This window comes from Pygoscelis adeliae, unplaced genomic scaffold (assembly GCF_000699105.1).
Source record: "Pygoscelis adeliae isolate BGI_AS28 unplaced genomic scaffold, ASM69910v1 Scaffold523, whole genome shotgun sequence".
NCBI classification, from domain to species: Eukaryota; Metazoa; Chordata; class Aves; order Sphenisciformes; family Spheniscidae; genus Pygoscelis; species Pygoscelis adeliae.
Genome location: NW_008824539.1, coordinates 82,567 through 95,243, shown reverse-complemented (window position 1 = coordinate 95,243; position 12,677 = coordinate 82,567). Strand labels below are relative to the sequence as shown.

Here is a 12,677-nt window from a genome sequence, read left to right as displayed (position 1 = left end):
CAAGACCTACTCAAATCTCTCCCTGAGGGAACTATATTATGAACTATCCACAAGCTGGTGAGGTCAAATATTTTTGAACCGATCTGAAGTGCTGAGGTAACTCTCAGTGACTACAGCAATGCAGCTTTGCAACGGCTATTTTACACCTCTGCCACCAAGAGGTATGTCGAATATTTGACTGCAGAAGGTACCTTGCCTTGGCAGCATGCACTGATAGCAACTACAGACTGTTTAATTGCAGACACAGACATGGCTTACATCAACACTTCAGTAACTGCAGTCCCACTTGCCCTGGAGACTTCCCTGGAGCCAGTTTTCACTATGACTGTTGAAGAGGTATTGAATGTTACTTGCCCTCATCTACCACTTGCAGCCAAGTGATGGCCATATATCAGCAAGCCAAGAGCTTCCTGCGTTCAGCTTTCACATAACCTGACGCTTGTCCCGTAAGTGCCATTCACAAACACTAGACACTGGAGTCTGTTCTGAAAGCATGAGGGGCCAACAAAATACTGTCATGGCACTACATGGTGCAGCAGGCTTCCTGACAGGTTCCTGTATTTAAGACCATCTCCAAGGAGACTTCTGCCTACAGGATGAAACCATGATAATCTGCATGACACTCCCATGCAAATCAGAATTTTTTTGTATAGTAGGACCTTCTTCTACAAACATACAATTGCCACAGTTTGGAAAAGTAAGTAGCATTCCTACCCACAGCAGTGTCAGAGTGGAAAAAGCAAAAATACAAAGAAAGTAAAACAGCTGTAAAGAAGGGAATCTTCATATCAAAGAAATCTAGTTCTCAAATTAATGTAGAGGACCATGTGTCCCTCCCCATTAGCACTCTCTGCCATGTGATCTGCAAGACCCTGAAGGCACTCCTGGGGCTACTTCATGCTTCTTCACTGAGACACCCTATTCTTGTTAGAGGCCCCTGGTTGCAGGCATGGCAAGTTATCAAAGCAACCAGTGAATTCCCTCAGAAAATCTCTATTATTCATGTTTAATAGCGGAATGTGGTTCATTGCTTTTTAATTGCAAGTATGAACTAGCAGAACCAGGAAGATGGTCAAGCAGAAACTCGTGACTATGGCAAGCAGCTGATGGGTAGGCAGGAGTGAGATGACAACTGACTGTCCCCACTTCTTCCCTGCACAAATGAATTCAGCAGCAAGTTACTGGGCAAGATTAAAGGGTAGATGACCCTATTTGTCTCAACTACTGGAGACAACAGATGCTCAGAATAATCATTCAAATGAACAAATATGTTGGCACTCCGTGAAAATGAGCTGGAAGGCCTTGAAACTTGATTAAACATCTGAACTACAAGCCAAAACACAGCTAGGAAAAGCCAGGACAAATACAAGCAGATTCTCTGAAGCAGTGGGGTTTATGGCAAAACAAAAGGCCTTAGTACCTTGGAGCTCTGGAATAGAGACCCCCAGCTCTTCTAGTTAGTTCTTCCAGGGCAACGTTCTCATACTCCTTGTATCTTGTTGCTCTCCAGGACTTCTGTCGAGCATTGATAGCATTTACAAAGTCAAAGTTGTGCACATAACGTCTACTTGAAAGTCTGCAAACAAAAGCAACCAAGTAAAACAGTAAGAAAAGGACTGGGATTTAAAAGTAAATGTGTTCTCTAAACTGAACATGGAAAAGACTAACTCTGGAAATGTCTTCAGGTAGGTACTGATAAAGAAACATGCAATTATTGGATCAAGGCAAGATTTCTGAAATTTGAGACACTAACTAGAAGGCTACAATCATCTTCTTTAGACTTGCCAGTTTTGTAATTGGGCTTCACCACAGACGGAAGGAGAAAGTGTGATGTGACAGGCACACCCTCCTCTGCCTTTCTGTATTCAGGTTTATTCCCAGCATTATCATTGGCATTAACTTTGCCCTCAGTCACAGAATTGGTCCATATGGTTTTAACCGAAACCTGAAGCACAGTTACCAAACATTTTATTCCAGTAAAAGGTCACTTATCTGTTGCTTACCTTCCCCTGGGCTTCTGGAGAGGTAGCTCATTTATGTGGACATCTGAGGGAGATGAAGAAGTCTTCTGTCCGCTGAAACAAGCCCAATTGTGGCCAAGTACATCATGCACCCATCCTGGTAGAGTCTCATTACAGTAGCTGGTTACATTCTGGCCTTCCTTTTTGTACTGTAATGTGAAGAGGTTATGCTTGTGTTGAGTAGATGCATTTGTTAGCATAGCAGTAGTCCCTACCTACCCAGCTGCTTTTTACCTGTGTTTCAGAGGAAGTGGCCAAATGCATATTCCAGATCAACCAGCATCATGTTTGATTTCAAGACAAAGAAGCATCAAGAAAAGGTTAAGCAGATGAAAGAAACTGATCTTTATCAAATTGCTAGAGGAAGACAAACAGGTTATGACTTGCACTTCTAGCAACAAAGCATGCATTAGTATCAGTATCAACTAACAGGTGCTAATTGTTTGGGTTCAAGTTACTTGAAGCAAAATGTAAAAGACCTCTTAGTACCTATCCTTCTCTTCAAGGCCCTGTGGTTTCTTGCACCAAATATGTGACTAGTCAAACTAACCCTGGACTGCTGCAAAAGTTTGAGAAGCTAAGACTCATGGCAGCCTGAAAAGTAAACACAGGGAGGATGGCAAGTTTCTCACCCAGTAACCTCTCAGGGAGAACTGTACTATAGCATTTCTGTTTTAGAAGTCAGAACCAAAGATGAGACTTCCTGCAACTGCTTTAAGTTTGAGCTGTAGTAGAATAGCATCAAGAAACAATTTCACCTGAACTATCAAAATGAGACAGTAAGAAATGATGATCCATTGAGAGCAACTCATTTGGAGTTGGCGGTGAGGGGAGTGTTACTAAAGCCTGAAGTCCCAAGTCCTAATACTTCCTTATTCAGCCACACAAGTCTTCATTTTACCACTGAAGAGGAGTAATAAGTTTATCTATTCAGTAAAATGTCTTCATATAACAGTTAGCACTAACACTTGGCCCAGCCGCGTTAAGTTTCCTGGATTAGCAATTCTTTGACAGCAGAATGTCCTGGGGTGGGGGGTGGGGTGTGTGTGAATGGATCTTTACTCATCTCTTAAGATTAAAGTCTGTTTTGTATTAAGTTACACGGGAGCCTGAAAACCCCATGCAACAAAAGTTTTAACTTGACTCTTCTAATCACGCAAATCACTTAAATGGAATCCAAGTTTCCTAGTCCAAGAATACTTTATTGAATCACATCCCATTTGAATTGCACATGTACAATGGTACAGGGATTTTGTAGCTATGTTTCAACAAAATGCTTGCTCAACCTCTTCACTGAAGAAGGTGGCGGCTGACTGTGATGGAAATGCCTCAGGAGGAAAAATAAAGTAAATAAAGAGACTGGGAGGTTTGTGACAATGTGAAGGCTCTGTGGGCAATCTGAAGGAGAACACAGAGTGAAATAATTAAGTCTCTCAATCAGAGGGATAAAATTAGAGGTTAATCCTCTGACTGTTTTATAACAATGGGAATTTGCTTTGTCCCCAGTTCAAAGGCATCACATCTACACCTTTGGTTGTCTAGCAAGGTAAGCATGTTTGCTGACCACAGCAGGATGGGGGCAGTAGAAGGCTGAGCTGTTACCTTGTTCATCCTACCTTATTGTGCAAGATTGTGCAATATGGGAAATAACCACACTTGGCCAAATACCAAGGGCAAGGTCCAGAGATGGCTTTTGAGAAACACCCTCTTCAGAACAGCATTTCTAGAAATCCAGACACTATCAAAAGCAATAAGTTATTGAATTTACATCAATAAGTTACTGTGAGAGCGCTTTATTTGGCTCTACATGATAGTATAAATTAATACCTACTTGTCTCGTCTATCTAAAAGCTGCCATAGATTAAAACAAGACCAAGCACAACCATTCTTGATAAGTACAGGCCTTCCATCTGAATACTTGAAGAATACTCAATGAAAAGGCCTGCTTCCTGCAACATTCAAATGCAGGTGCTGCCTAGCATGGAGAATTATATTAATTCATAACAAGTGGAACAGATTTGGGACTTATCTTCACAGAGGAAAGGTAATGCGTTATCTGCTAACTAGCAAATTAAAATGACAGCTTGCCTTGCTTTTTGTTGTTTGTTTTCCCTAGAAATCCCTCTCCTTTTTTTGGAGATTAAATTTATGGCTTTTTTCAAGATGTAGATAACCAGAACAGTATTCACACCATTTGTGCAACTTATTTTTCAGGGAAGTGAATTCAGCAAGTTTCTTATGCTGTTCTTCCAGTTCAAACATACCAACAAAACTGGGAAGGGGGTGAGGGTACAGTCAGTGGCAATGTTTCAAGATAGACAAGAGACAAAAAAAAACCCCCACCACACCCAAAAAAACATTTCAGACAGTCTGTGTGGAAGCCTAAAATTAAGTAATTCAAGTCCTCTGCAACTATCTTTTTGTAGACTGGCAGTTAATATACTACTGCTGAATTGGCTTTAAAAAGGGGACATGGAGACTTTGAGACTATAGCCTATTAATGGCATCTGGATAAAGGGAATTTGAACTCCAAGAGCCATTTGCAGCTAGGAAATGGAAATATACCCATAAGGTCCCAGTTTACTTCCCCCTCCCCCCCCTTTCTAATTGAGAGCCACTGATGCAGAGAAGTGGCTGAGAAACCTTTAAAAAACCCAATACTTATGCTTAATTTCTACAACCTAGTTAAGTCCCCAATGGGTCACGTGTTAGAGGAACTACAATGGGATAGCAAAATCATCGGTGCCATGACAATGACACCCACTGCTTACTACCAGAAGATACACTGTCAAATCAGTTTTTCATTGCTAAAACCACATGCAGCATTTCTTATTGTGACCAGAGAAGGGCTCTGACAGATTACATCTAGCAAATCTGACTGTATCAGTTTCAGAAGACCTACTATGAGTATGCCTGCCCAAACAACAGTCATACAGGGCTGTGACTAACTTCAGCTGCACTAGTTCAGCGTGGCACCACTGCATGAACAACCGCTGACTCAGATGGATGCAAATTACAGTGCCAGACTCAACTGAAGCTGCCAGCACAGTACCCAGCACATCTGTGGAACCCATCAAAGAACAAGATCCTTCATGGAGGACAACAGCCACACAGCTGTGACCACCAGCAACTGCTGGACAACTGCTGCATGCATTTCCTCTCCTGACTTAAGAAGATGGTTTCTATTTTTAAGTTAATAGAAGACCACTGCAGCCATGCCACATGTGATAATTTCATCAGCCAATGCTCACATCTGCAGCATTAAGTAAACTACATCCAGGGATCTGCCAGATCTGCAACAAGTCCTGTAGAAAGGCACCCGAACTATATTCACAGTTCAAATTCTGAGGTTTGAAAACATTAAGCTTTAATTCTATTTCAAATGCATATTTTTCTCAAGTCTGACAACTCATGTGACTTTGCCTAATGCCAGAATTTAGCCAAGCCCCAAAATTAACCTTAAGAGGCTTCATGTACCTAAATTTCAAGGCTTGCTATTAGATACCTAAACCTAGGTTAAGCTCTTTGGTACAGTATACTTTTAGTAAAGTCTTTCCTGTGTTGGTCATCATGACATAATCTAATTGCATGTTCAATTCTACTCCTGGTAAAAAAAGATGTAATTGCTTAAAGCTTTCTTTAGATTTTTTAATCTAAGAGAAAAGTAGGAAAGGATGGAGCCCTTATTGGACACAACATTTTAACAGGGATTCAGCAGTGCTACATACACAGGCTGCCATCCCATCCTCTTTTACATCTGTTGTTCTCAATCTAAGCAATGTTCAGACGATAAGCCGACTCGAGTTCCAGGAGGCAGGACCACCCTATACATTAAGCCTGATGGAAAGATTTACTGCTTATTTGTCATCAAATTTACAAGTGGGCCTATGCATTTTAATACGGGAAGCACATTCTTAATTAAAACAGGATTCAGACTTGCAGATGCCCTACTGTACAAAAATACAGAAGATATTATCAGAACAAATCACTGCATCTTGCTACACAATATAATAAAATAGCAAATATCAACTACAGATGCATTTTCTTTCCTCTAGGAAAGAAATTCTTCAATTCAGATTTACACTTTAGGGAAGCAGCAGTTGCACACTGCCAGGTAAATAAGCCCAACTAAGATAGGTTAGAAATTAATTTTCAATTGATTTGCAGCATGATTAAATAGCATTAGCAACTCTAGCACTTCTATTTTAGCAACATGGAATAAAACGCATTCAGATTTTTTTTTTTTTTAACATTCTGAAATTTAAACATTAACTACTGTCACTTGTCTAGGCTGGTTATTTCAGAACGGAAGTCCTTGGTTTTAACCAGATTTGGGGGCGTTGGGGAAGAGAGGAAAAGATGTGACAAAGATGTCACCAAGTCAGTCTGGAAAAGATTAGTAACTTGAGTAGTGGAAAATTCTGTAATCTATTTCTTTCTTTTTGATGAAGTAGTGCTAATGTTTTAATATGAAAAAATGCCAGACTTCTGACTTTTGAGATGTCCTCTAGCAAAAACCAGAGGTAGTACCGCTTAGCTTAAGAGACAGTGAGAATCTTATGAGCCTGTCTCCCTTCAAAGTGGTAGTCTTAATGCTAAATAAATACTACAAAGATCTCAAATAATTGAAACAAGTTAGCCTCAGCTTTCCTTTCAGCCTCACTCTAGCTTTTTATGTTATGTTGTTCCTATTTCTTTTGCCATCCCATGGGCTGGGGGGAGGGAGTCTTTAGAGCCTTATATCTTGCATAGCCCTACAGAATCCTTATATATCATCCAGCAGAAGCACATGCTCAAGCTTCTGCCAAGAGTCAGCACACTAACTTCACGTCCAAGCTCAGTATATGGATGTTTCAGCAGCACACATTAAGAAACAAGAGCATTCCCATAAACAAAGAAGTTCTTTTGTGCTGCAAAAAAATACCAGGCAGAGTAACTATGACTTGCGAGAAGCAGAATACAAGAACGGAGTAGGATGCTGCATTTAACTTGGCAAGCCTTGAGGGACAAGTCTATGTGCAACAATAGTTAGAAATAAAACACCGTTAGAGCTTATTTACTTAAGCTATTAAAGCAAACTGCGGAAAAAATACATTGATAAGCTCACTGAATCTGCTCCTTTGGTGTAGAAAGTCATTTCCCCACAGTCCCAGGTAAAAGAACAAATAACTTGTAAAGGCAGTGAGACCCTACTAAAGTTTTAGTGGGTGTCTGTTTCGTAAGCCAGAGGAACAAAAGGCTATTAAAAACTCACTGAAACATGCATCATCAAACAGGCTGTGTCTAGATTCACACATTACAGTAGCTCTGTTAAAGCCACCATTTAGACAAGCCCACAGCATTCTTGTTAGTAATTAATAGCGTCATTCTTTAACATTAAGCAAAAATACCCTGCAAGTTCAGTTAGCAGCAGTTGCATTTCTATGCTTGAAACGCATGAACTGCTGTATTGGCTCAAATACTGTTGTTCATTTAGCCTAGAAACTCCATCCTCTCTGTTCAACGGCAGACTATGAGGAAAGTGTTAAAGGATCATAATAGGTAAATCGGGATGCTTTATCTGTCCTGTCGCCATGATGAGGTTTTAGCCACATAATTTAGCTTTAGTGCAACAAAAACAGAACTTGAAATTTATGAGCGGCCCTTAAGCAATGAATACTTTCCTGACAAGCTCAAACCCACAGCCATGGAAAGAGACGTGCAAGGCTTTCTGTGTTATAGCTGCTCCGATACCTGTAAGCATTTTCAGAAGATCAGAACTCTTTAAGCACGGTATGAGACCAACTTCAGTTTTATTTTCTGCCCAATTATTACATTATAACAACTGAAATAAAAATCAGTATTTTGAAAGTGGGGAGTAACGATTTTGCTCTTCTGAAACAACTCATCAGCATGAAATCTTTCTTCTGGAAACCACCACCACAAACTGCTCTTTGAACCAAAAAGTCATTCCAGAATCAAGCTGTAACCCCAGAACAGTGTTCACGTTGGAAGGTTATTTCAAAGTGAAACTAAGCAATTTTACCAAGTAGTAAAAACAATAGCAAATTACTCCGTATTAAACATATTAGTTCTGTACCTTCTTGCTGTAAAACAAGAGATTGCCAGCAAAGATAATTCTTCCTTTCCATGAATTCCAAAGGGACTTTGGAACTTTCCATATTCTAATAGCAATTAAAGCTAAGCAATATTCTAAGAGATTGCTTTTATGCTTTCCTTTTGCTGCATTTCCAGGGAGGAAGGCCCTCGTCAATTAGCATTCTAGTTTACCGTATTTTACTCCAAGGGCTTCTAGATTATGATCAACACTAAGCAAATGAAGTCTGCTATGTTTACGTTACTTTCAGTTGCAAATGGTAATAGTATTTTAAACAATAGGTAATCATTCTTCAAAAACCTCTGAAGCATGCATTGAGCAGAGTATATTACTTGTCCCCTAGAAGCTTTACAGTAGAAGATGATGGAATAGGTCCTACAAGAGCGTTAGCTGCATTTGGTAGAACTAACCACATTTTCAGTTTATACCAGAACTAGGTATTTTGTATTTCTATTTCATATGTAATGCAACATTTACTGGATTAAAAGTAAACAGATACGCATATCTAAATATGTCACAAGGTCAAGCAGTTCGTAAGGAACCATTCTTCCCTCCAGGTCCCCACTGACAACTGTGAAGTAACAGTTTTGCAGATAGACAGTATTGCAAGCTGTTGCCTAACAAAGTCAGCTAGTTGTCTGCAGCAAAAAAATGCATATACTAAGTGCTGTGGTACTTCCTCATACTTCTCTGCCATTATACTTTCACCTTGGTAATCTGTTGTTTCTGTTACATCAGCAAAATTACAGAGAGGGTAACTGAATTGGGCTCCAATCCTCTCTATAATACTTAAGGAAATAAGCCTTTAATTTAAGCATGTCTTGCTGATGGAATCCCTACTACTGAACAATGAGCCAAACAAGCTTACTATTTCTCAATACCAAAAACAACTACAGAACTATCAACTAATCCATTTACCTACAAAGGGCTAAGACACATTCATGACCATGAAATGCAAGCTATTGTGCATCGCTACTGCTCACGGGTATATTTGACTTATTTTGTTTTGAGCAGCAAGTTGGATCAAATGAACTCCAGAAGTTCCTTCCAGCCTAAATTATTCTATAACACAGTTTTGGTATATTGCTTAAGACTAATCTTGCAAATCAATGCATTTACATTTTCATAAGCATAGAGGAATACACGAGATCAGCGCTTATCAGTCACTTGACTCAGTGTTCATCTTCCAGGGATATATTTCACAAGGCATAGATAGCAGCAGGAGAGCCTTCAGTGACTCTCAACTGTCTTCAAGTTGGTGCCTCACAGCTCCATTTACATTCCAGAGCAGGCCACTCACTGTTTCTATGATTAAATTCCTCACATTCAAGAATTAGTTTGATAATCAACACTTGTTTCAACTGCTCACCATGCTGGCTTGTAAAGCAACTTGTACATTTCAGTGTAAAATATCAGCCTAAGGATTCCCAGTTCACTAGTTCAACTACGTTTCTCCTCAGATGAGTCCACCAAGGCCAGCAATGACTGCTGAATTCCACCTGCCAGAGATGACACCTCAAGCCTGATTTCATGGACAATACTATAACATAGTGCTCCACTGTCCTCAGGGAGACAGCAATTCCTGCCACATTTGAGGCAGGCCCTCCCACTGTCGGGAAGCTCGCAGACGTGTCCCTGCCTGAGAAGTTTCAGAGTAATTCTGCCTAGTTAGAATGCCCTTCAGTGTCCGTAGTTTTTGCTGTATTACCTGCCAAGCCTACGAGGAGTGCACATCATGGCAATTTGATGTCACTACCTTTGACATTCTCTCATTTGTGTATCAGGTATTTCTTTCTCACACTTTGCTTTTGCTCAAGGAGAAGACGCTGTCTTATGCAGAAGCATTCTTGTTTTAAAAATTTACAGTTATAAGAGTACACTAATCTTGGCAGATAGTTAATTTTATTTATAGTGGCGCACACAGTGCCACATTTTGGACTTGTGATGAAAACAGCATTGATAACACAGGGATGTTTTAGTTATTGCTGAGCAGTGCCTACACACCATCAAGGCCTTGTCTGCTCCTCAGACAGCGCCACCAGCGAGTAGGCTGGGGGTGCACAAGAAATTGGGAGGGGACACAGCCGGGACAGCTGACCCCAACTGACCAAAGGGATATTCCACACCATACAACATCATCCTCAGCAAAGCTGGGGAAAGAAGGAGAAAAGGGGGACATTCAGAATTATGGTGTCTGCCTTCCTAAGTTATGCTTGATGAAGCCCTGCTTTCCTGGAAACTGCTAAACATCTGCCTGCTGGTGGCAAGTAGTGAATGAATTCCTTATTTTGCTTTGCTTGAGTATGCAGCTTTTGCTTTACCTATTAAACCGTCTTGATGTCAACCCATGAGTTTTCTCACTTTTACCCTTCCAATTCTCTCCCCCATCCCACCGGCGTCGAGTGAGCAAGTGGCTGTGTGGGGCTTAGTTGTCAGCTAGGGTTAAATCATGACAAAGAGCATGTAAACAACTTCACCATCAGTCTTGTAAAACAACCTACACAGCCTTTTCCCTTAACTTAAGCGAGCTCCAATCAGCAAGGAGGAAGCTGCAGTTAAATCGGAGCCTCATACATCATTTCTATTCAGTAAGGACTACAGTTCTCCTGCAAGACTGGATCACTCACTTTTGTTAGTATCTGAAAACACTGACTCAAAAACAGCTGCTGTGAAATAAACTATCTACAATGGTTCCCAGAAAGACAATTTAAAGCAAAAGTCATTTCTTCACCCTCCTTACTACTAGCCAATGTTCAGAGATTTTATGCTTGGACAAGGCCTGGGTGTTTACTATCGGGCTCATCTGAAGCCAGACACAACATCATGCTTTCTGAAACAACCAAGAAACATGTTCACTGCTCCTGCCGAGGGCTGCACTAACCACCTGAACAGTCTTGCTGTACAAAACATCTGTCTCCCAGGTAGCAAAGTCATCCTGCAGAGATTACTTACAGCCACCCTCCAGATTCATAGTGCCACTCATCAGGACAGCAGCAGAGTGCTCCTTAGCAAGTGGGTCTTCTGTCTATCCCCGCCTACCACCACTGTTTTCAGCTTGACCTTAAGTCATTAACAGGGACTGCAGGTAACAGTATTATTCCGAAAGAACAATTATAAGCAGCAGGAAGGTTCCTTAGATGTTAAAGTAGTATTCTGGAATAAAATTTAAATATCCTAGAAATCCTCCAGCAAGGAGAGCAGGTGGCCTTTCTAAAGTTTTCATGCATTTGAGAACATCTTTAAGGAGATAAAAGCAATGATGTTTGCTATTTCACTTGGGTCCAAGGTGTCAGCAAGAAAACTGGAAAAAAAAAAAAAATTTCCAGGCCACCGGGAGAGTTAGCTTAGTGAAGGCCTTCAACTGCTTTAAGCATGCCCAGAAGGGAAAGCAGCAGCACATTGAACAGATTTTTCAGATAATGCCCAGTGTGGAATCTAAATACCTCTTCCCTCCCTCTACTCCCTATCCAGCCACTGCTAACTGTTTCCTTATGTTAAAAAGAAGTCTTTTATCTGGCAATCCATGAAAACCTTAGAGCCAAAGATAACCAAGTGTCCCAAGTGCCCCACCGTGGCACTCAGGGACTAAAGAGAAGCCTAACTACAGGCCATTTTAGCAACAGTCAGGGATGCAGAACGCACCAAGTTAACTCACCTTAAAAAATGCAAACCACTTGTAGTCATTTATCACAATTTCAAAGCCTTGATTGTAAATCAAAGTGAAGAAACCATAGTTTCCCAGACTATCCTGAGCCACATCTAACTTCTGAAGATTCACAAGCACCTTTCTTTCCACAGGCCCTGCAAAAAATACAAACATTATTGCATGATTATTGCGTTGAAGAGATAAAAATTAAAAATAGTACAAAGAATGTTGTAACATTTGTTTTATTCCAAAAGATGCTAAAACATACTTGTTGAATACAGTCTTCTGCAAAAAGGCATCAAGCAAGCACACTTCAAGGACTTCACTTATCTGTCAGTGGGTCTACATGCTCATTTTTTCCACTGCTAGACAGTATTTGCACATTTAATTAGCAGCACCAAGCAGCTGTTACTGGGAAACACCAGCTTATTTAAACATAACTTGCTATACAGCTACACAGGACTCTGATGCTGTGTCACTCAGGCACTGTGTCTGCAATGACAAATCTTCCCCTAAAACATCTGGGATGAGGTATCGGCCACCCCACGCTCCTTCACACCAGCGCTCTGACTCCCTCCACCACTCACCTCCCACTGCTCCTACTGCCACTTGCCTCATCTGATCAAAAAGCAAATGATTTAGAAAAATGTGAAGTATCTACTGTTTTTTAAATAATACTGACATACAGTAATTAAATAATAACTCCCCACTACTATCCCCTCAAGGGAAGTGCTGTTTCTATTTTTCCTGATGCTGTCAGGCTCCCTAGGCAGCAAGCTCTCACAGCCGGTGGCCTCCCAGGAGCTGGCTAGGTGTCACCCAGAAGCACCGCCACGCTTTGCGGCTGGGGGCAGCCACTTTCAGGAAGGTATCTGGCGGGCTGTGGGGGAGGGAGGAAGGAAGGAAGGAGCAA

The 12,677-nt window shown here is 40.9% G+C and overlaps 1 protein-coding gene across 1 annotated transcript in view; it reads right to left on the bottom strand.

Moving 5' to 3' along the window:
* Positions 1-12,382, bottom strand: part of CTSC (cathepsin C) — an 18,083-nt gene extending 5,701 nt beyond the window's left edge. Inside the window, exons 1-4 of the mRNA XM_009321653.1 lie at positions 12,352-12,382; positions 11,774-11,919; positions 2,004-2,170; positions 1,421-1,576 (exon numbers count right to left, since the gene is read on the bottom strand). Coding sequence (XP_009319928.1) covers positions 1,421-1,576; positions 2,004-2,170; positions 11,774-11,919; positions 12,352-12,382 — 500 coding nt within the window. The remainder of the gene's footprint in view (positions 1-1,420; positions 1,577-2,003; positions 2,171-11,773; positions 11,920-12,351) is intronic.
* Positions 12,383-12,677: the final 295 nt, after the last annotated feature.